The sequence below is a fragment of the Lichenostomus cassidix genome, chromosome 25, assembly GCF_008360975.1.
Source record: "Lichenostomus cassidix isolate B80296 chromosome 25, HeHo_3.0, whole genome shotgun sequence".
NCBI lineage: Eukaryota > Metazoa > Chordata > Aves > Passeriformes > Meliphagidae > Lichenostomus > Lichenostomus cassidix.
The window spans coordinates 4,261,176-4,285,546 of record NC_139505.1 but is presented as its reverse complement, the minus strand read 5'-3'; the positions used below and the strand labels follow the sequence as shown (position 1 = coordinate 4,285,546).

General features: G+C 40.8%; 1 protein-coding gene across 1 annotated transcript in view; it reads left to right on the top strand.

The window, feature by feature from the left end:
- Positions 1 to 24,371, top strand: part of LOC146427395 (phosphatidylinositol 4-phosphate 5-kinase type-1 alpha-like) — a 40,521-nt gene that overhangs the window by 3,471 nt on the left and 12,679 nt on the right. The window contains exons 3-12 of the mRNA XM_085082676.1: positions 1,144 to 1,233; positions 3,699 to 3,829; positions 4,959 to 5,076; positions 8,054 to 8,206; positions 10,563 to 10,862; positions 12,466 to 12,668; positions 16,057 to 16,140; positions 17,089 to 17,137; positions 19,359 to 19,443; positions 23,140 to 23,268. Of these exons, the coding sequence (XP_084938802.1) occupies positions 1,144 to 1,233; positions 3,699 to 3,829; positions 4,959 to 5,076; positions 8,054 to 8,206; positions 10,563 to 10,862; positions 12,466 to 12,668; positions 16,057 to 16,140; positions 17,089 to 17,137; positions 19,359 to 19,443; positions 23,140 to 23,268 (1,342 nt within the window). The remainder of the gene's footprint in view (positions 1 to 1,143; positions 1,234 to 3,698; positions 3,830 to 4,958; positions 5,077 to 8,053; positions 8,207 to 10,562; positions 10,863 to 12,465; positions 12,669 to 16,056; positions 16,141 to 17,088; positions 17,138 to 19,358; positions 19,444 to 23,139; positions 23,269 to 24,371) is intronic.

The window sequence follows — 24,371 nt, the reverse complement described above, 5'->3', positions numbered from 1 at the left end:
CCCTGGCTGGAAAAATCCCAAATTCCAGCTTTTCCTGCTCCTTTTCCGAGCCTGGAATTGTTCTGAGGATGGAAAAATCCCAAATTCCAGCTTTTCCTGCTCCTTTTCCAGCTTTTCTGCTCCTTTTCCAAGCCTGGAATTGTTCTGAGGATGGAAAAATCCCAAATTCCAGCTTTTCCTGCTCCTTTTCTAGCTTTTCCTGCTAATTTTCCAACCTTTCTTGCTCCTTTTCTCAACCTGGAGTTGTTCCTTGGCTGGAAAATCCCAAATTCCAGCTTTTGTTTTTGTTTTGTTTTTTGGTTTCCTGCTCCTTTTCCAGCTTTTCCTGCTCCTTTTCCGAGCCTGGAATTGTTCTGAGGATGGAAAAATCCCAAATTCCAGCTTTTCCTGCTCCTTTTCCAGCTTTTCCTGCTCCTTTTCCAGCTTTTCCTGCTGCTTTTCCAAGCCTGGAGTTCTTCCCAGGCTGGAAAAATCCCAAATTCCAGCTTTTCCTGCTCCTTTTCCAGCTTTTCCTGCTGCTTTTCCAACTTTTCCTGCTCCTTTTCCAAGCCTGGAGTTGTTCTGAGGATTGAAAAATCCCAAATTCCAGCTTTTCCTGTTCTTTTTTCAGCTTTTCCTGCTGCTTTTCCAAGGATTTTTGCTCCTTTTCCAAGCCTGGAGTTGTTCTGAGGATGGAAAAATCCCAAATTCCAGCTTTTCCTGTTCCTTTTCTAGCTTTTCTTGCTCTTTTCCCTACTTTTCCTGCTCCTTTTCCAAGCCTGGAGTTATTCCCTGGCTGGAAAAATCCCAAATTCCAGCTTTTCCTGCTCCTTTTCCAGCTTTTCCTGCTCCTTTTTCAAGATTTTTCCTTTCCCAAAGCAATTCCTCCTCCAAACCCCAAACTTTTCCCAGAATTTCCCCCAAAATCCCTGGAAGAATCCAATTTCCCACCTCCTGCATGAATCCTTGCAATCCCTGGCTTGGCATTTCCAAAATTCCCCAAAATTCCCAAAATTCCTCCTAAAACCTTGAAATTCCAGGGTGGAAAAACCCAAACTGGCTTTCTGTGAATTCCATAAAAAACCCCCAACTTTTCCAGGTGGTTTTGAGCAGGAAAAATATTTAAAAATCCCAAATTTTCCCATTTTTTCCTCTTTTTTGAAGATGCCAGGAGCTTCAGGACAACCTGGATCCCAAACCATCCGCAAAGGCCACAGAGGAGTTGATTCCACAGGGGAAACAACCTACAAAAAGGTAAAAATTCCCACTTTTTCCTCCTTTTTTTTCCCCAAGGAATTCCATCTGGGATTGCTGGGAATTGGAGGAGATTCTGGGGAAATGAATGAAGGGAAAAAAAGGGAATTTTTGTTGATTTTTCTGTTGGTTTTCGGAATCTTTGGGGAAGAGGATTTTTAATTAATTTAATTTAATTCCTAGAAATCTCGTGGAATGGTTGGGATTTGCTGGGCAGAGAGAGGGGATTGCTTGGGAATTCTGGAAATTGGGGTTTTTAGGGCTTTTCCATTGAGTTCCCACTGAATTCCCATTGAGTTCCCACTGAATTCCCATTGAGTTCCCACTGAATTCCCATTGAGTTCCCACAGAATTCCCACAGAATTCCCACAGAATTCCCACAGAATTCCCACAGAATTCCCACAGAATTCCCACAGAATTCCCATAGAATTCCCATAGAATTCCCATTCCTATTCCCATTCTTATTCCCATAGAATTCCCATTCCTATTCCCATAGAATTCCTATTTCCATTGAATTTCCATTGAATTTCCATTGAATTCCCATTCCTAGTCCCATAGAATTCCCATTCCCATAGAATTCCCATTGAACTCCACACATTCCCATGGAATTTCCACAGAATTCCATCCATTCCCATGGAATTCTATCCATTCCCATTCCCACTGAATTCCTATTGAATTCCCATTTCCACTCCCATGGAATTCCAGCCATTCCTGTGGAATTCCAGCCATTCCCATTCCCATAGAATTCCCATAGAATTCCATCCATTCCCATTGAATTCCCATTCCCATAGAATTCCCATTGAACTCCACACATTCCCATAGAATTCCCATAGAATTCCATCCATTCCCATAGAATTCTATCTGTTCACATTTTCACTGATTTCCTATTGAATTCCCATTCCCATTCCCATGGAATTCCAGCCATTCCTGTGGAATTCCAGCCATTCCCATTCCCATAGAATTCCCATTTCCATTCCCATGGAATTCCCATTGAACTCCACACATTCCCATGGAATTCCCATAGAATTCCATCCATTCCCATGGAATTCTATCCATTCCCATTCCCACTGAATTCCTATTGAATTCCCATTTCCATTCCCATTGAGTTCCCATTTCCACTCCCGTGGAATTCCAGCCATTCCCATTCCCATGGAATTCCCATTCCCACTCCCATTTTCTGGTCTCATTCCCATTCCTGCCATTCCCATGAAATCTATTCCCATTCCCACTGGGATTCCCATTCCCTTTTCCCACTGGGATTCCCATTCCCACTCCATTTCCTGCTGGAATTCCCATTCCCACTCCTGTTTCCCCAGTCTCATTCCCATTCCCTCTGTAATTCCCATTCCCACTGTAATTAATTCCCATTCCCACTGTAATTCCCATTCCTGTTGCTGCTGGAATTCCCATTCCCATTCCGTTTCTGGCTGTAATTCCCATTCCCATTCCACTGTAATTCCCATTCCCACTCTAATTCCCCTTCCCATTCAATCCATTCCCATTCCAGTTGTAATTCCCATTCTTATTCCCACTGTAATTCCTATTCCCACTGTAATTCCCATTTCTGTTGAATCCATTCTGGCTGTAATTAATTCCCATTCCACTGTAATTCCCATTCCCACTGTAATTCCAATTCCCATTCCCATTCCTGCTGTAATTCCCATTCCACTGTAATTCCCATTCCCATCCCATTGAATCCATTCCCATTCCACTGCAATTCCCATTCCCATTCCAGCAGTAATAATTCCCATTCCAGCTGTAATAATTCCCATTCCCATTCCAGCAGTAATTCCCATTTCCCAGACCACCTCCTCAGCCCTGAAAGGTGCCATCCAGCAGCAATAATTCCCATTCCCATTCCAGCTGTAATAATTCCCTTTATTTTCCCCTTTCCCAGACCACCTCCTCAGCCCTGAAAGGTGCCATCCAGCTGTAATAATTCCCATTCCAGCACCATTAATTCCTATTCCCATTCCCATTCCAGCAGCAATAATTCCCATTCCCATTCCAGCAGTAATAATTCCCATTCCAGCTGTAATAATTCCCATTATTTCCCAATTTCCCAGACCACCTCCTCAGCCCTGAAAGGTGCCATCCAGCTGTAATAATTCCCATTCCCGTTCCAGGTGTAATAATTCCCATTATTTCCCAATTTCCCAGACCACCTCCTCAGCCCTGAAAGGTGCCATGCAGGTGTAATAATTCCCATTCCAGCTGTAATTCCAGTTCCCATTCCCACTCCAGCAGTAATAATTCCCATTATTTCCCATTGCCAGACCACCTCCTCAGCCCTGAAAGGTGCCATCCAGCAGTAACAATTCCCATTCCCATTCCCACTCCAGCAGCACTCATTCCCACTGTAATTCCCAATTTCCCAGACCACCTCCTCAGCCCTGAAAGGTGCCATCCAGCAGCAATAATTCCCATTCCAGCTGTAATAATTCCCATTATTTTCCCATTCCCAGACCACCTCCTCAGCCCTGAAAGGTGCCATCCAGCTGGGCATCACTCACACCGTGGGCAGCCTGAGCACCAAACCCGAGCGGGATGTTCTCATGCAGGATTTCTACGTCGTCGAGAGCATCTTCTTCCCCAGGTCTGACATTCCCTTTTGCCCATTTTCCCCATTTTTCCCCATTTTTCCCCATTTTTTTCCCTTCTTTCCTTCCATTTTTCCCCTTTTCTTTCTATTTTTCCCATTTTTTCCCCTTCTTTCCTTCCATTTTCCCTCCCATTTTTCCTTTCCCTTTCTCCTTTACTTTATTCTGGTTTTTCCCTTCTATTCCCTTTCTCCTTCCATTCTTTTTTCCATTTTCCATCCCCATTCCCTTTTCCCATTCCCTTCCCTTTTTCCTGTTCCCTTTCCCCAATTCCCCCTCTTTTGTCCTCTTTTCCCCTTCCTTTCCCCTTCCTTTTTTCTTTCTCTTCTCTTTCTGTTCTCTTTTCTCTTCTCTTTCTCTTCTTTTTCTCTTCTCTTTCTCTTCTCTTTCTCTTCTCTTTCTCTTCTCTTTCTCTTCTCTTTCTCTTCTCTTTCTCTTCTCTTTCATGTTCTCCTTCTCTTCTTTATGTTCTCTTTCTCTTCTTTATGTTCTCTTTCTCTTCTTTATGTTCTCTTTCTCTTCTTTATGTTCTCTTTCTCTTCTTTATGTTCTCTTTCTCTTCTTTATGTTCTCTTTTCTCTCTTTTCTCTTTTCTCTTTTCTCTTTTCTCTTTTCTCTTTTCTCTTTTCTCTTTTCTCTTTTTTCTCTTTTCTCCCACTTTTTTCCCTCCTTTCTCTCTCCTTTCCCCTCCTTCTCCCCTTTCCCCATTCCCTCCTCTCTCTGGGGCTGGAATCCCCACCCAGGTTTTTTTTAATGCCCAAATCCCTCTGGAAAATCCTCAAATCCCAAGAAATTTCTCTCCCCCCAGCGAGGGCAGCAACCTGACCCTTTCTCCTCTCCTCTCCTCTCCTCTCCTCTCCTCTCCTCTCCTCTCCTCTCCTCTCCTCTCCTCTCCTCTCCTCTCCCTCTCCTCTCCTCTCCTCTCCTCTCCTCTCCTCTCCTCTCCTCTCCTCTCCTCTCCTCTCCTCTCCTCTCCTCTCCTCTCCTCTCCTCTCCTCTCTTTTCCCCTCCTTCTCTCCTCCCCTTTCCCTCATTCCCTCTTCTCCCTGGGGCTGGAATTCCCCACCCAGGGCTGGAATTCCCTCTGGAAAATCCCAAATTCCCAATAAATTTCTCTCCCCCCAGCGAGGGCAGCAACCTGACCCCAGCTCACCACTACAACGATTTCCGTTTCAAGACCTACGCTCCCGTGGCTTTCCGCTACTTCCGCGAGCTCTTCGGGATCCGGCCGGACGATTACCTGGTGAGAGAGAGAGAGGGGGAATAATGGGAATTTGGGGAATAATGGGAATAATGGGAATTTGGGGAATAATGGGAATTTTGGGAATTCTGGGAATAATGGGAATGGGGTTGGAATAATGGGAATGGGGGTGGGAGCTTCCCTGATCATCCTGGAGCTTCCCTGGGATTCCCTGGACTTCTCTTTTTGCCTTTTCTTCCCCTTTTCCCCTTTCTTTTCCCTTTTCCCCTTTTCCCTTTCCCTTTCTTTTTTCTTTCCCCTTTCCCTTTTCCCTTTCCCCTTTTCCCTTTTCTCATCCTTCCTTCTTTCTTCCTTTTTCCTTATCCCTTTCCTTTTACTCTTCCTTTCTTTTCACCTTTTCCTTTTCTCCCTCCATATCCCCTTTTCCCATTTCTTTTTCCTTTTCCCATTTCTTTTTCCTTTTTCCATTTCTTTTTCCTTTTCCCTTTCTCTCCCCTTTTTCAGGATGAATTTTCTCCTTTTTCCTTTTCCATTTCTTACCTTTTTGTGGAGTATTTCTCCTCATAGCAACACCCAACAAGTTCTCTTTTCCCTCCACCACTCTGGGTGAATTCCCAGTTAATTTTCCCAACATTCCCTTTGGAAAAATTCCCATTTTTTCCCATTTTTTCCCATTTTTTCCCGTTTTTCCCCCAGTACTCGCTGTGCAACGACCCTCTGATCGAGCTCTGCAACTCCAGAGCTTCCCTTTCCCCTTTTCCTTTTCCTTCCTTCTTCCTTCCTTTTCCTTTTCCTTCCGCTTTTACTCTTCCCTTCTTTTCACCTTTTCCTTTTCTCCCTCCATATCTCCTTTTTCCATTCCTTTTTCCATTCCTTTTTCCATTCCTTTTTCCATTTCTTTTTCCCTTTCCCTCCTCTCATTTCAGGACAGATTTTCCTCTTTTTTCCTTCCCATTCTTTACCTTTTCCACAGATATTTCTTCTCCCACTGACACCCAACAAGTTCTCTCTTCCCTCCACCATTCTGGGTGAATTCCCAGTTAATTTTATGATCCAAAACCCAACATTCCCTTTGGAAAAATTCCCATTTTTTCCCGTTTTCCCTTAGTACTCGCTGTGCAATGACCCTCTGATCGAGCTCTGCAACTCCAGAGCTTCCCTTTCCCTTTTCCCTTTTCCCTTTTCCCTTTTCCCTTTTCCCTTTTCCCATCCTCCCTTCTTTCCTCCTTTTTCCTTATCCCTTTCCTTTTACTCTTCCTTTCTTTTCACCTTTTCCTTTTCTCCCTCCATATCCCCTTTTTCCATTTCTTTTTCCTTTTTCCATTTCTTTTTCCTTTTTCCATTTCTTTTTCCTTTTTCCATTTCTTTTTCCTTTTTCCCTTTATTTTCCCTTTCCCTCCCCTCATTTCAGGACAGATTTTCCTCTTTTTTCCTTCCCATTTTTTGCCTTTCCCTGGAGTATTTCTCCTCACAACAACACCCAACAACTTCCCATTGCCCATTCCAGATATTCTCCCTCTTAATTTCTAACCCAGACCAACATTCCCTCTGGAAAAATTCCCATTTTTTCCCATTTTTTCCCCTTTTTCCCCCAGTACTCGCTGTGCAACGACCCTCTGATCGAGCTCTGCAACTCCAGAGCTTCCCTTTCCCTTTTCCCTTTTCCCCTTTCCCTTTTCCCTTTTCCCTTTTCCCTTTTCCCTTTTCCCTTTTCCCTTTTCCCTTTTCCCATCCTCCCTTCTTTCCTCCTTTTTCCTTATCCCTTTCCTTTTACTCTTCCTTTCTTTTCACCTTTTCCTTTTCTCCCTCCATATCCCCTTTTTCCATTTCTTTTTCCTTTTTCCATTTCTTTTTCCTTTTTCCATTTCTTTTTCCTTTTTCCATTTCTTTTTCCTTTTTCCCTTTATTTTCCCTTTCCCTCCCCTCATTTCAGGACAGATTTTCCTCTTTTTTCCTTCCCATTTTTTGCCTTTCCCTGGAGTATTTCTCCTCACAACAACACCCAACAACTTCCCATTGCCCATTCCAGATATTCTCCCTCTTAATTTCTAACCCAGACCAACATTCCCTCTGGAAAAATTCCCATTTTTTCCCATTTTTTCCCCTTTTTCCCCCAGTACTCGCTGTGCAACGACCCTCTGATCGAGCTCTGCAACTCCAGAGCTTCCCTTTCCCTTTTCCCTTTTCCCCTTTCCCTTTTCCCTTTTCCCTTTTCCCTTTTCCCTTTCCCCTTTTCCCATCCTCCCTTCTTCCTTCCTTTTTCCTTATCCTTTTCCTTTTACTCTTCCTTTCTTTTCACTTTTTCCTTTTCTCCCTCCATATCCCCTTTTTCCATTTCTTTTTCCTTTTCCCATTTCTTTTTCCTTTTCCCATTTCTTTTTCCTTTTTCCATTTCTTTCTCCTTTTTCCTTTTCCCTTTCTCTCCCCTTTGTTGGGATGAATTTTCTCCTTTTTCCTTTTCCATTTCTTACCTTTTTGTGGAGTATTTCTCCTCATAGCAACACCCAACAAATTCTCTTTCCCCTCCACTACTCTGGGTGAATTCCCAGTTAATTTTCCCAACATTCCCTTTGGAAAAATTCCCATTTTTTCCCATTTTTTCCCCTTTTTCCCCCAGTACTCACTGTGCAACGACCCTCTGATCGAGCTCTGCAACTCCAGAGCTTCCCTTTCCCCTTTTCCTTTTCCTTCCTTCTTCCTTCCTTTTCCTTTTCCTTCCGCTTTTACTCTTCCCTTCTTTTCACCTTTTCCTTTTCTCCCTCCATATCTCCTTTTTCCATTCCTCTTTCCATTCCTTTTTCCATTCCTTTTTCCATTTCTTTTTCCCTTTCCCTCCTCTCATTTCAGGACAGATTTTCCTCTTTTTTCCTTCCCATTCTTTACCTTTTCCACAGATATTTCTTCTCCCACTGACACCCAACAAGTTCTCTCTTCCCTCCAGCACTCTGAGTCTGTTCCCAGTTAATTTTCCCAACATTCCCTTCAGAAAAATTCCCATTTTTTCCCCTTTTTCCCTCAGTACTCGCTGTGCAACGACCCTCTGATCGAGCTCTCCAACTCGGGCGCCAGCGGCTCTCTGTTCTACGTCTCCAGCGACGACGAGTTCATCATCAAGACCGTGCAGCACAAGGAGGCTGAGTTCCTGCAGAAACTCCTGCCAGGCTATTACATGGTGGGTGAGCAGCAATTCCGGGAATTTCTGACCTCTGGAATGAAGGAAGGAGGAGAAAATCTTGTTGGGATGCCTGAAAATCTTGTTGGAATTCCTGAAAATCCCAAAAATCTTGTTGGGATTCCCGAAAATCCCAAAAATCTTGTTGGGATTCCTGAAAATCCCAAAAATCTTGTTGGAATTTCCGAAAATCCCGTTGGGATTCCCGAAAATCTTGTTGGAATTTCCGAAAATCCCGTTGGGATTCCCAAAAATCCGGTTAGAATTCTTGAAAATCTTGTTGGGATTCCCGAAAATCTTGTTGGGATTCCCGAAAATCCGGTTGGAGTTCCCGAAAATCCAGTTGGAATTCCTGAGAATCCTGTTGGAATTCCTGAAAATCCGGTTGGAATTCCCGAAAATCCGGTTGGAATTCCCAAAAATCTTGTTGGAATTCTCGAAAATCTGGTTGGGATTCCCGAAAATCTCGTTGGGATTCTTGAAAATCCCAAAAACCGGCAGAATTGGGATGAGGAATCCAGGGAATGATCTGGAATAGGGAAGGATTTATCCCAAAAATCCCATTAAACCAGGACAGGGAGTCCTGGAATGGTTTGGGATGGAAAAACCCTAAATATCGTTAAAAATCCTGGAATGGTTTGGGATGAAAAAAAACCTGAAAATCCTGGAGTGGTTTGGGATGGAAAAAATCCTGAAAATTCCCAAAAATCCTGGAATGGTTTGGGATGGAAAAAAACCCTAAACATCCTGAAAACCCTGGAATGGTTTGAGATGGAAGAACTTTAGGATTTTCCCAATCCCATTAGCATTCCCAACTCCAAAACCCCAAAAACACATAGAAAACCTGAAAACCCAGAGGGATTTTGAGGGATTTTGACCCTAATCACATATTTGGTTTCATCCCTGAATTTGACTCATTCCCAACCCCAAAACCCCAAAAATCCATTGAAAAACCCCAAAACCAGAGGGATTTTATGGGATTTTGTAGGGTTTTATAGGATTTTGTAGGATTTTATAGGATTTTGTGGGATTTTTGCAGGATTTTCACCAAATTTTGACGGATTTTTGCCGGATTTTCGCCAAATTTTGCCGGATCTTCACCAAATTTTCACCATTTTTTGGTGGGATTTCAACCCTAACCCTAATTTATTTTTTCCCCAGAATCTCAACCAGAACCCCAGAACCCTACTGCCCAAATTCTACGGGCTGTACTGCGTGCAGGCAGGCGGCAAGAACATCCGGATCGTGGTGATGAACAACCTCCTGCCCAGATCTGGATATTCCCAATTTCTGACTCGTTCCCAATCCCAGAACCCCAAAAACTCCTAGAAAACCTGAAAACCCAGAGGGATTCTATGGGATTTTGTAGGATTTTATAGGATTTTGTGGGATTTTTCCAGGATTTTGTAGGATTTTTGTAGGATCTTGTGGGATTTTTGCAGGATTTTCGCTGTTTTTCACCGGATTTTCGCCAAATTTTCGCCCTTTTTTTTGTCGGATTTCAACCCTAATCCTAAATTTTTCTTTCCCCAGAACCTGAACCAGAACCCCAAAAACTCATAGAAAACCTGAAAACCCAGATGGATTTTATGGGATTTTGTAGGATTTTATAGGATTTTGTGGGATTTTTTCAGGATTTTCGTCGAATTTTGCAGGATTTTCGTCGTATTTTCGCCGTTTTTCACCGGATTTTCGTCAAATTTTCACCGTTTTTTCTGGAATTTTCACCCAAATTCCCTAATTTTCTTTCCCCAGAACCTAAACCAGAACCCCAGAACCCTGCTGCCCAAATTCTACGGGCTGTACTGCGTGCAGGCAGGCGGCAAGAACATCCGGATCGTGGTGATGAACAACTTCCTGCCCAGATCTGGATATTCCTCCTGCCCTGCCTCTGACCATTCCCAAACCCCAAAAATCCACTGAAAAACCCCAAAAATCCATGGGAAAACCCCAAAACCAGAGGGATTTTGGGGGAATTTAAAGGTTTTTTGACCCTAATCCTGTATTTTTGACTTTGCTGCCATTCTTGTGTTTTATCCCCGACTTTGACTCATTTCCAACCCCAAAACCCCAAACCCGAATAATCCAGAGAAATCCCAAAAACCAGAGGGATTTTGAGGAAATTTATGGGATTTTGACTCTAATCCCTGAGTTTAATGCATTCCCAACCCCAAAAACCCATCAAAAGTTTCAAAAACCAGAGGGATTTTGCAGGCTTTTTACCAGATTTTCGCCAAATTTTGATGGATTTTCGCCGGATTTTCGCTGTTTTTCATCAGATTTTTGCCAGATTTTCACTGTTTTTTGTGGGATTTTTGCCAGATTTTCACCCAATTCCCTGTTTTTTTAATTCCAGAATCTCAACCAGAACCCCAGAACCCTGCTGCCCAAATTCTACGGGCTGTACTGCGTGCAGGCAGGCGGCAAGAACATCCGGATCGTGGTGATGAACAACCTGCTGCCCAGATCCGTCCGGATGCACCTCAAATATGACCTCAAAGGCTCAACCTACAAACGCCGAGCTTCCCAAAAAGAGAGGGAAAAGGTTTTCCCAACCTTCAAGGATTTGGATTTCATGCAGGATATTCCTGATGGCTTGTTCCTGGATTCTGACATGTACAATGCGCTCTGCAAGACGCTGCAGAGGGATTGCCTGGTGAGTTTTTGGGGGAATTTGGGTTTTTTGGGAGGAAATTTGGGGGTTTTTGGCTTTTTTTGTGGGTTTTTTTTGGGAAATTTGGGGTTTTTGGCTTTTTTCCCTACGTTTTTTGGGGGAAATTTGGGGGTTTTGGCTTTTTTCTAGGTTTTTCGGGGGAAATTTGGGGTTTTTGGCTTTTTTTCTAGGTTTTTGGAATTTGGGGATTTTTGGCTTTCTAGGTTTTTCGGGGGAAATTTGGGGTTTTTGGCTTTTTTTCTAGGTTTTTTGGGGGAAATTTGGGGATTTTTGGCTTTTTTCTAGGTTTTTTTGGGGAAATTTGGGGGTTTTTGGCTTTTTTTCTAGGTTTTTTTGGGGAAATTTGGGGGTTTTTGGCTTTTTTCCCTACGTTTTTTGGGGGAAATTTGGGGGTTTTTGGCTTTTCTTTCTAGGTTTTGGGGGAAATTTGGGATTTTTGGCTTTTTTTCTAGGTTTTTCGGGGGAAATTTGGGGATTTTTGGCTTTTTTACTAGGTTTTTTGGGGGAAATTTGGGGGTTTTGGGCTTTTTTCTAGGTTTTTTTGGGGAAATTTGGAGTTTTTGGCTTTTTTTGTAGGTTTTTTGGGGGAAATTTGGGGTTTTTTGGCTTTTTTCCTAGGTTTTTTGGGGAAAGTTGTGAGTGTTCTGCCTTTTTTCCTTGTTTTTTGGGTTTTTTTATAGAAAAATTGTGGGTGTTCAACAGTTTTTCCTGATTTTCTTGGGGTTTTTTTGTGGGAAATTGTGGGTTTTCTGCCTTTTTTCCTGATTTTTTTCTGGAAAAAAGGTGGGTGTTTGGCCATTTTTCCTAATTTTGGGGGATTTTTGGGGAAAATGGGGAGTGTTCAACCCTTTTTCCTCATTTTTGTGGGATAGTTGTGTGCTCTGCAAGACGCTGCAGAGGGATTGCCTGGTGAGTTTTCTGGGGTTTTTTGGGTTTTTTCCTAGGTTTTTTGGGGGAAATTTGGGGGTTTTGGGGTTTTTTTCCCAATTTTTGGAATTGGGAAAATTGTGTGCATGGATTACAGTCTCCTGGTGACCAATAAATCCCAGTAACTCCCAGTAAATCCCATTTTCCCCACTTTCCCAGGTCCTCCAGAGCTTCAAAATCATGGACTACAGTCTGCTGGTGATCAATAAATCCTTTTTTTTCCATTTCCCAAGTTCTCCTGAGTTTCAAGATCATGGATTCCAGTTTCCTACTGACCCATAAATCCCACTAAATCCCAGTAAATCCCATATTTCCCATTTCCCAGGTTCTCCAGAGCTTCAAGATCATGGACTACAGTCTGCTGGTGATCAATAAATCCCAATAAATCCCATTTTTCCCATTTCCCAGGTTCTCCAGAGCTTTCAAATCATGGATTACAGTCTCCTGGTCACCATTTTTCTCACTTTTTGAGATTCTTGAGAGTTTGAAAATCATGGATTCCAGCCTGCTGGGGACCAGTAAATCCCACTAAATCCCACTAAATCCCATTTTTCCCATTTCCCAGGTCCTGCAGAGCTTCAAGATCATGGATTACAGTCTCCTGGTGACCAGTAACTCCCAGTAAATCCCACTAAATCCCATTTTTCCCATTTCCCAGGTCCTGCAGAGCTTCAAGATCATGGACTACAGTCTCCTGGTGGCCATCCACAACCTGGACCAGGCGCAGCGGGAGCGCGCAGCCGGGAATTCCCTGGCGGACCCGCGGGGCAGGCCGGCCGGCCAGAGAGCTCTGTACTCCACGGCCATGGAGTCCATCCAGGGCGAGGCCAGGAGGGGAGGAACCATCGAGACTGACGACCAGTAGGGACTGGGATGGAACTGGGTGTTACTGGGATTGGACTGGGATGCACTGGGAGTTACTGGGAGTGACTGGGATTGGGGTGGCACAGAGAGCTCTGTACTCCACGGCCATGGAGTCCATCCAGGGGGAGGCCAGGAGAGGGGGAACCATCGAGACTGACGACCAGTATGGACTGGGAGGGACTGGGATGCACTGGGAGTTACTGGGAGTGACTGGGGTTGGGGTGGCACAGAGAGCGCTGTACTCCACGGCCATGGAGTCCATCCAGGGAGAGGCCAGGAGGGGAGGAACCATCGAGACTGACGACCAGTATGGACTGGGAGGGACTGGGAGTTACTGGGATTCACTGGGATTGAGATTTAGTGGGATTTACTGGGAGTTACTGGGATTTATTGGGGTTTGGATTGGAGTTGGAAGCTCCACAGCCATGGAATCATCCAGGGAGGAACCATGGAGACTGACGACCAGTATGGACTGGGATGGACTGGGATGGACTGGGAATCACTGAGATTGGGATTTATTGGGATTTATTGGGATTTATTGGGATTTACTGGGATTTATTGGGGTTGGGATAACTCCACAACCATGGAATCATCCAGGGAGAGGCCAGGAGGGGAGGAACCATCGAGACTGACGACCAGTATGGACTGGGAGGGACTGGGATTGGACTGGGAGAGACTGGGATGGACTGGGAGGGACTGGGAATAACTGGGATTGAGATTTAGTGGGATTTACTGGGAGTTACTGGGATTTATTGGGGTTTGGATTGGAGTTGGAAGCTCCACAGCCATGGAATCATCCAGGGAGGAACCATGGAGACTGACGACCAGTATGGACTGGGATGGACTGGGATTGACTGGGAGTTACTGGGAGGGACTGGGGTTGGGGTGGCACAGAGAGCTCTGTACTCCACAGCCATGGAGTCCATCCAGGGAGAGGCCAGGAGGGGAGGAACCATCGAGACTGACGACCAGTATGGACTGGGAGGGACTGGGAGAGACTGGGATGGACTGGGATGGACTGGGAATAACTGGGATTGAGATTTAGTGGGATTTACTGGGAGTTATTGGGATGGGATTGGAGTTGGAAGCTCCACAGCCATGGAATCATCCAGGGAGGAACCATCGAGACTGATGACCAGTATGGACTGGGATGAACTGGGATGGACTGGGATGGACTGGGAATCACTGGGATTAGGATTTATTGGGAGTTACTGGGAGTTACTGGGGTTGGGATAACTCCACAGCCATGGAGTCCATCCAGGGAGAGGCCAGGAGGGGAGGAACCATCGAGACTGACAACCAGTATGGACTGGGATGGACTGGGAGGGACTGGGATGGACTGGGAGGGACTGGGATGCAGATTTAGTGAGATTTATTGGGATTTACTGGGAGTTACTGGGGTTGGGATAACTCCACGACCATGGAATCATCCAGGGGGAGGTCGGGCGGGGAGGAACCATCGAGACTGACAACCAGGAGGGACTGGGATTGGACTGGGAGGGACTGGGAGGGACTGGGAGTGACTGGGAATCACTGGGATTAGGATTTACTGGGAGTTACTGGGATTGAGATTTATTGGGATTTATTGGGATTTATTGGGATTTTTGGGATTAATCCCAATTTTTCCATGGATTTTCCCATGGATTTCCCACCCCAAACCATTCCAGGATTCCCCTTTTGGGATTTATTGGGATTTTTGGGATCAATCCAAATTTTTCCATGGATTTCCCTTTTAGGATTTATTGGGATTTTCGGGATTTTCCCATGGATTTCCCTTTTGGGATTTTTGGGGTGAATCCCAATTTTCTTATGGATTTCCCACCCCAGGATTCCCCTGTTGTGATTTATTGGGATTTTCGGGATTTTTCCATGGATTTTCCCATGGATTTCCCACCCCAAACCATTCCAGGATTCCCCTTTTTGGGATTTGTAGGGATTTTTTTTTATTTTTCCATGGATTTCCCACCCCAAACCATTCCAGGATTTTTGGGATCAATCCTGGATTTTTCCATGGATTTCCCGTGGATTTCCCACCCCAATCCCATGTTTTTCCATGGATTTTCCCATGGATTTCCCTGTTGTGATTTATTGGGATTTTCAGGATTTTTCCATGGATTCCCCTTTTGGGATTTATTGGGATTTTCGGGATTTTCCCATGGATTCCCCTTTTGGGATTTATTGGGGTTTTCGGGATCAATCCCAGATTTTTTCCATGGATTTTCCACCCCAAACCATTCCAGGATTTTAAGGATATTATTGGGATTTTTGGGATTTTCCCATGGATTCCCCATTTGTGATTTATTGGGATTTTTGGGGATTTTCCATGGATTTCCCTTTTGGGATTTATTGGGATTTTCGGGATTTTTCCATGGATTTCCCATTTGGGATTTATTGGGATTTTCGGGATTTCCCATGGATTCCCCTTTTGTGATTTTTTGGGATTTTCGGGATCAATCCCAGATTTTTTCCATGGATTTTCCACCCCAAACCATTCCAGGATTTTAAGGATATTATTGGGATTTTCGGGATTTTCCCATGGATTCCCCATTTGTGATTTATTGGGATTTTTGGGGATTTTCCATGGATTTTCCCATGTATTTCCCATTTGGGATTTATTGGGATTTTTGGGATTTTCCCATGGATTTCCCATTTGTGATTTAATGAGATTTTCGGGATCAATCCTGGATTTTTCCATGGATTTCCTTTTTGGGATTAATGGGATTTTTGGGATTTCCCATGGATTTTCCCATGTATTTCCCATTCGTGATTTTTTGGGATTTTTGGGATTTCCCATGGATTTCCCTTTTGGGATTTTTTGGGATTTCCCATGGATTTTCCCATGGATTTTCCCATGGATTTTTCCATGGATTTTTCCATGGATTTCCCTGTTATGATTAATGGGATTTTTGGGATTTCCCATGGATTTTCCCATGGATTTCCCATTTGTGATTTTTTGGGATTTTCGGGATTTTCCCATGGATTTCCCTTTTGGGATTTATTGGGATTTTCGGGATTTTTCCATGGATTTCCCATTTGGGATTTATTAGGATTTTCAGGATTTCCCATGGATTCCCCTTTTGTGATTTAATGGGATTTTCGGGATCAATCCTGGATTTTTCCATGGATTTCCTTTTTGTGATTTATTGGGATTTTTGGGATTTTCCCATGGATTTCCCTGTTGTGATTTTTTGGGATTTTTGGGATTTTCCCATGGATTTCCCATTTGGGATTTTTGGGATTTTTGGGATTTCCCATGGATTTTTCCCTTTTGGGATTTTTTGGGATTTTTGGGATTTCCCATGGATTTTTCCCTTTTGGGATTTTTGGGATTTCCCATGGATTTTTCCCTTTTGGGATTTCCCATGGATTTTTCCCTGTTTTCCAGGATGGGAGGAATCCCAGCCCGGAATTCCCGTGGGGAACGTTTGCTGCTCTACATTGGGATCATCGACGTCCTGCAGTCCTACAGGTGATTAATTCATCATTAATTAGTGCTAATTAATCAATTAGTCATTGGTCCATCGTTAAATAGTATGTTAGTTAATGAGAAATTATTTAATCTGTTAAATGTTGTTTAATTTGTTCATTAATCCACTTTTAAAAATCAGGAAAAAATCAGGGAAAAAACGGGGAAAAATCTGGGAAAATCTGGGAAAAATTGGGGAAAAAATCTGGGAAAAATCAGGAAAAAATACAAAGAAAATCAGGAAAAAATCAGGGGAAAAATTTCCATTTAAAAATCGGTGAAAAATCTGGAAAAATTGGGAAAAATCAGGGAAAAATCCGAGAAAAATTGGAAAAAATTCAGGGAAAAATCAGGGAAAAATCCGAGAAAAATTGGAAAAAAATCAGGGAAAAATCCGAGAAAAATTGGAAAAAATTCAGGGAAAAATCAGGAAAAAATCTGGAAAAAAATGAGGAAAAAATCAGGAAAAAATGGGGAAAAAAATCTGGAAATGATCTGGGAAAAAATCTGGGAAAAACTGGGGGCAAAATCTGGGAAAAATCCATAAAAATTTGGGGAAAAATCTGGGAAAAAGCAGGAAAAAATCAGGAAAAATATCTATTTAAAAATCGGGAAAAAATTGGGGAAAAAATCAGGAGAAAATCTGGGGAAAATCCAGAAAAAAATCTGGGAAAAATCTGGAAAAAATTGGGGAAAAAATCCATTAATAAATCTGAAAAATTAGAGAAAAATCTGGGAAAAATTGAGAAAAAATCCGGAAAAAAATGCAGGAAAAATTGGGGGAAAATCAGGAAAAAAAATGGGAAAAAATCAGGAAAAATCCAGGAAAATTTGGGATGAAAGGGGGAAAATCCAAACCTTTGGGAATTCCCTGGAATTCCACAAAAATTCCACAAAAATTCCACAAAAATTCCACAAAAATTCCAGGAATTTTGGTTTTCCCTCCTGCAGGTTTGTGAAGAAACTGGAACACTCCTGGAAAGCTTTGGTGCACGATGGGGTGAGTGAGAAATGGGAATTTTTTATGGGAAAATGGGAATTTTTGGGAAAAAAATGGGAATTTTTTGGGGGGAAATGGGAATTTTGGGGGAAAAATGGGAATTTTTTAATGGGAAAATGGGAATTTTTGGGGAAAAATGGGAATTTTTGGGGGAAAATGGGAATTTTTGGGAAAAAAATGGGAATTTTTGGGGGAAAATGGGAATTTTGGGGAAAAAAATGGGAATTTTTAATGGAAAAATGGGAATTTTGGGGAAAAAATGGGAATTTTTTGGGAGGAAAATGGGAATTTTGGGGAAAAATGGGAATTTTTTAATGGAAAGATGAAATTTTTTTGGGGAAAAATGGGAATTTTTTGGGGAAAATGGGAATTTTTAATAAAAAACTCAGATTTTTCAGAAGGAAAACGGGATTTTCTTATGGAAAAAAATGGGATTTTTTAAGGAAAATGGGAATTTTTATGGGAAAATGGGATTTTGGGAAAAAGGGAATTTTTTGGGGAAAAAGGGAATTTTTGGGGAAAAAGGGAATTTTTTCGGGGGAAAAGGGAATTTTGGGATGAGAAAAAGGGAATTTTGGGGGAAAAGGGAATTTTTGGGGGGAAAAAGGGAAATTTTTTGGGGAAAATGGGAATTTTTAATGGGAAAATGGGAATTTTGGGGGAAAATGGGAATTTTTAGGGAAAAAATGGGAATTTTTTATGGGAAAATGGGAATTTTTGGGGGGAAAATGGGAATTTTTGGGAAAAAAAATGGGAATTTTTGGGAAAAAAATGGGAATTTTTGGGGGGAAAATGGGAATTTTGGGGAAAAATGGGAATTTTTTAATGGAAAGATGAAATTTTTTTGGGAAAAAATGGGAATTTTTAGTGAAAAAATGGGAATTTTTAATGGGAAAATGGGAATTTTTGGGGAAAAATGAGAATTTTTGGGGAAAAAATGGGAATTTTTAGGGAAAAAATGGGGATTTTTTATGGAAAAATGGGAATTTTGGGGGGAAAAATGGGAATTTTTGGGGGAAAATGGGAATTTTTTAATGGAAAGATGAAATTTTTTTGGGAAAAAATGGGAATTTTTGGGGGAAAAATTGATGTTTTTTGGGGAAAAATGGGAATATTTTGGGGAAAAATGGGAATTTTTATGGGAAAAAATGGAATTTTTTTAGGAAAAAATGGGAATTTTTGGGGGAAAATGGGAATTTTTTTGGGGAAAATGGGAATTTTTGGGGAAATGGAATTTTGGGGAAAATGGGAATTTTTGGGGGAAATGGAATTTTTTGGGGAAAATGGGAATTTTGGAGAAAATGGGAATTTTTTATGGAAAGATGAAATTTTTGGGAAAAAATGGGAATTTTTTGGGGAAAATGGGAATTTTTTAATAAAACCCCAGATTTTTCAATGAAAAAATCAGATTTTTCAGAAGGAAAATGGGATTTTCTTATGGAAAAAATGGGATTTTTTTAAGGAAAATGGGAATTTTTTAATGGAAAGATGGGATTTTTGGGGGGAAAATGGGAATTATTTTAATGGGAAAAATAGGAATTTTTGGGGGGAAAATGGGAATTTTTGGGGAAAAAACCAGATTTTTGTAGGAAAAATGGGATTTTTAAAATGGAAAATATGGGAATTTTTGGGGGGAAATGGGAATTTTTAGGGAAAAAATTGGGATTTTTTTCGGGAAAATGGGATTTTGTGAAGGAAGAATGGGATTTTGTATGGAGAAATTTGGGTTTTTTAGGAGAAATGGGATTTTTTAATGAAAAAAAATCAGATTTTTTTTCTAAGGGAAAAATGACTTTTCAAATTAAAAAATATGACCTTTTGAGGGAAAAAATGGGATTTTTTAAATGGAAAAAATGGGATTTTTTTAATGGAAAAAATCTGATTTTTTTCAGGAAAATGTGATTTTTTAACGAAAAAAATCCAATTTTTCCCACAAAAATCCCATTTTCCTCCCAAAAATTCCAATTTTTTTCAGGCAAACTTTCCTTTTCATCCAAAAATCCATTTTTTTTCAGGAAAATGGGATTTTTAATGGAAAAAAAAATCCAAATTTTTTCAAGAAAACACAATTTTTTCACCAAAAAAATCCCATTTTTCCCCAAAAATTCCCATTTTTTCCGGGAAAACTTTCCCTTCCATCCCAAAAATCCAACTCTCACCTCCTCCCCCTCCCAAAATTCCCAAATTTCCCCGGAAATTCCCATTTTTTCCCCAATTCCAGGACACAGTCTCCGTGCACAGACCGAGTTTCTACGCCGAGCGATTCCAGCGCTTCATGTGCAACACTGTCTTCCGGAAAATCCCCTGTGAGTGCTTCCCAAAAATTCCCAGAATTCCCAAATTTCCATCAGGAATTCCCTCTCCTGATTTTTCCCGATTTCCCCCAATTTTTCCTGATTTTTCTGGATTTTTTTCGGATTTTTTTTGGATTTTTTTCGGATTTTTTTTGGATTTTCCCTGATTTTTTATGGATTTTTCTTGATTTTTCCGGATTTTTTGAGCTAATTTTTCTCTCTAGCTCATCCCAGAATTCCCAAAATTCCCAAATTTCCCACATTTCCATCAGGAATTCCCTCTCCTGATTTTTCCCGATTTTTTCTGGATTTTTCCTGATTTTTTATGGATTTTTTTTGATTTTTCCAGATTTTTAAGGGATTTTTCCTGATTTTTTTCCCCTTGTTTTTCCTTTTATTTCTTCCCAACATTCCCAAAATTCCCAAATTTCCATCGGGAATTACCTCTCCTGATTTTTCCCAATTTTTTCTGGATTTTTTTCTTGATTTTTTTCAGATTTTTCTTGATTTTTCTGGATTTTTTTGAGCTCATTTTTCTCTCTATTTCCTCCCAGAATTCCCAAATTTCCCACATTTCCATCAGGAATTCCCACTCCTGATTTTTCTGGATTTTTCCCGGATTTTTTCTGGATTTTTTTTGGATTTTTTCTGGATTTTTCATGATTTTTTAGGGATTTTTCCTGATTTTTTTCAGCTTGTTTTTCCTTTTATTTCTTCCCAACATTCCGAAATTTCCCAAATTTCCATCAGGAATTCCCTCTCCTGATTTTTCCCAATTTTTTCTGGATTTTTTCTGGATTTTTTTCGGATTTTTTTCTGATTTTTCCTGATTTTTCTCAGCTTGTTTTTCCCTTTATCTCATCCCAAAATTCCCAAGAATTCCCAAAAATTCCCACATTTCTATCAGGAATTCCCTCTCCTGATTTTTCCCAATTTCCCCCAATTTTTCCTGATTTTTCTGGATTTTTTTTGCATTTTTTTTTCGGATTTTTTAAATTTTTTTCGGATTTTTCCTGATTTTTTAATGGATTTTTCTTGATTTTTCCGGATTTTTTGAGCTCATTTTTCTCTCTAGCTCATCCCAAAATTCCCAAAAATTCCCAGAATTTGCACATTTCTATCAAGAATTCCCTCTCCTGATTTTTCCTGATTTTTTTCTGGATTTTTATGGGTTTTTTTGGGTTTTTCCTGATTTTTTTTGGATTTTTTTTCGGATTTTTCCCGAATTTTTCAGCTCATTTTTAGCTCTATCTCCTCCCAGAATTCCCAGAATTCCCACATTTCCATTGGGAATTCCCTTTCCTGATCTTTCCCAATTTTTTCTGGATTTTTTTCTGGATTTTTTTCTGGATTTTCCCTGATTTTTGAGCTCATTTTTCACTCTATCTCCTCCCAGAATTCCCAACATTCCGAAATTTCCCTCATTTCCATCAGGAATTCCCTTTCCTGATTTTTCCTGATTTTTTCTGGATTTTTTTTCGGATTTTTTCCGGATTTTTCCTGATTTTTTATGGATTTTTCTTGATTTTTCCGGATTTTTTGAGCTCATTTTTCTCTTTAGCTCATCCCAAAATTCCCAAAAATTCCCAGAATTTGCACATTTCTATCAAGAATTCCCTCTCCTGATTTTTCCCGATTTTTTCTGAATTTTTATGGATTTTTTTTTATTTTTCCTGATTTTTTTAATGGATTTCTTTGGATTTTTTCTGATTTTTCCTGATTTTTCACAATTTTTTCAGCTCATTTTTCTCTTTATCTCCCCCCAGAATTCCCAAAATTCCCAAATTTCCCCAGGGAATTCCCACTCCTGATTTTTCCCCAATTTTTCTGGATTTTTCCCAGATGTTTTCTGAATTTTCCCCCAATTTTTCAGCTCATTTTTCTCTCTATCTCCTTCCAAAATTCCCAAATTTCCCAAATTCCCCCTTTTCCCCTGGAATTTCCCCTTTTTCCCTGTAAAATCCACTTTTCCAATGGAATTTTCTGGTTTTCCCATGAAATTTTCCCCTTTTTCCATGGAAATTCCTGATTTTTCCATGGAATTTCCCCTTTTTTGATGGAATTTTCCCTTTTCCCATGAAATTTTCTGGTTTTCCCATGGAAAATTTCCCATTTTTCCACAAAATTTCCCTTTTTCCATGGACTTTTCCCCTTTTTCCCTGTAAAATGCCATTTTTCCATGGAACTTTTCCCTTTTTCCATAAAATTTCCCCTTTTCCCATGGAATTTTCCCCTTTTCCATGGATTTCTTCCTTTTCCAATGGATTTTTTCCCTGTAAAATCCCTTTTCCCATGGAATTTTCCTCTTTTCCATAGAATTCTCCCCTTTTCCCACAGAATTTTCTGGTTTTTCTCATTGAATTTCCCCTTTCTTGATGGAATTTCCCATTTTCTGATGAATTTTCCCCCTTATTTTCTGATGGGTTTTTCCCCTTTTCTGATGGATTTTTCCCATTTTTGATGGAATTCTCTGCATTTTTGATGGAATTTTCCCCATTTTTGATGGAATTCTCCCCTTTTTGGATGAAATTTTCCCCATTTCCCACAGAATTTCCCTATTTTTGATGGATTTTCCCCTTTTCTGATGGAATTTTCCCCTTTTCTGATGGATTTTTCCCCTTTTCTGATGGATTTTTCCCATTTTTTCACAGATTTTTCCCATTTTCCCCCAGAATTCTCCCCATTTCCCACAGAATTCTCCCCATTTTTGATGGAAATTTCCCATTTTCTGATGGATTTTTCCCATTTCTGATGGATTTTTCCCATTTTCTGATGGATTTTTCCCATTTTTTCACAGATTTTTCCCATTTTCCCCCAGAATTTTCCCCATTTCCCACAGAATTTCCCTATTTTTGATGGATTTTTCCCATTTTCTGATGGATTTTTCCCCTTATTTTCTGATGGATTTTTTCCCCTTTCTGATGGATTTTCCCATTTTTCTGATGGATTTTTCCCATTTTTGATGGAATTTCCCCTTTTTTGATGGAATTTCCCCTTTTTTGATGGAATTTCCCCCTTTTCCATGAAATTTTCCCCATTTTCCGTAGAATTCTCCCCTTTTCCCATAGAATTTTCCCATTTTCCATGGAATTTTCCCTTTTTCCATGGAAATTTCCAGGTTTTCCATGGATTTTTCCCCCTTTTCCATGGAATTTTCCCCATTTCTCACAGAATTTCCCCATTTTTGATGGAATTTTCTGCATTTTTTATGGAATTCTCCCCTTTTTGGATGGAATTTTCCCCATTTCCCACAGAATTTCCTATTTTTGATGGATTTTTCCCATTTTCTGATGGATTTTTCCCATTTTTGATGGATTTTTCCCCTTTTCGGATGGATTTTTCCCATTTTCTGATGGAATTTCCCCTTTTCTGATGGATTTTTCCCATTTTCCCCCAGAATTTTCCCCATTTCCCACAGAATTCTCCCCTTTTTTGATGGATTTTTCCCATTTTTTCACAGATTTTTCCCATTTCTTCACGGATTTTTCCCATTTTCTGATGGATTTTTCCCGTTTTTTCACAGCTTTTTCCCATTTTCTGATGGATTTTTCCCATTTCTGATGGATTTTTCCCATTTTCTGATGGATTTTTCCCATTTTTTCACAGCTTTTTCCCATTTTCTGATGGATTTTTCCCATTTTCTGATGGAAATTTCCCATTTTTTAATGGATTTTTCCCATTTTTTCACGGATTTTTCCCATTTTCCAGTGAAACCCTCTCCCTCCAAGAAGAGCCGAGGAGCTCCCAGCGTTCCCAGGAGGAGTCAGGCAGGAATTCCAACCCAAATCCCAAATCCTGCTGAGGCCAAAGGAGCAGCTGAGATGGACCTGGAGCAAGGTGGGAGCTGGGAGGTTTTATTCCCAAAAAATCCCCATTTTTGCCCCAAAAATCCCAATTTTGATCCCAAAAAAACCCCCATTTTAGCCCAAAAATCTCCTTGGTTTTATCCCAAAAAAATCCCCAAAATTCCATGGTTTTATTCCTAAAAAAAATCCAATTTTTATCCCAAAAATTCCTTGGTTTTATCCCAAACGTCCCTGTTTTCATTCCCAAAAAATTTCCATTTTCATGCCCAAAAAAATCTCATTTCTATTAAAAAAAAATCCTCAATTTTTTACCAAAAAAAATTCCCAATTTTAGCCCCAAAAAATCCCTATTTTATCCCAAAAAATCCTTGGTTTTTATCCCCAAAAAATCCCAATTTTATGCTAAAAAATCCCAATTTGATCCCAGAAAAATCCCCATTTTAGCCCAAAAAAATCCCAATTTTGATCCCAGAAAAATCCCCATTTTGATCAAAAAAATCCCCATTTTAGCCCAAAAAATCCCAATTTTGATCCCAAAAAAATCCCCATTTTATCCCAAAAGTTCCCAGGTTTTATTGCCAAAATTTATTGGTTTTATTCCCAAAAAATCCCTATTTTCATTCCCAAAGAATTCTTTGATTTTATCCCAAACAATTTCTGTGCTCCCCAGGCCTCTCCTGGGTTTTTCCATTCCCAAATTCCCATCTAATTCCCATCTAATTCCCAAATTCCCATCCAGATTCCCAGCTGGACATTCTCGCCAGGCTGTTCCCATATTCCCAATCCCATATTTTCATTCCCACATTCCCAAATTCCCAGATTCCCGGCCGGATGTTCTCCCTCCCCTCTCCTTGCCGTTCCTGATGTCAATCCCAATCCTGAATTCCCAAATTCCCAAACTCAAATGATCCCAAATTCCCAATCTCACATTCCCAAATTCCCATATTTCCATTCCCAAATATTTCCTATATTTCCATTCCCAAATTCCCATCTAATTCCCAAACAATTCCCACATTTCCATTCCCATATAATTCCCAAATAATTCCCACATTTCCATTCCCAGATTCCCGGCCGGACGTTCTCCCTCGCCCTCTCCCAGCTGTTCCCAATCCCAAAATCCCAAATAATTCCCAA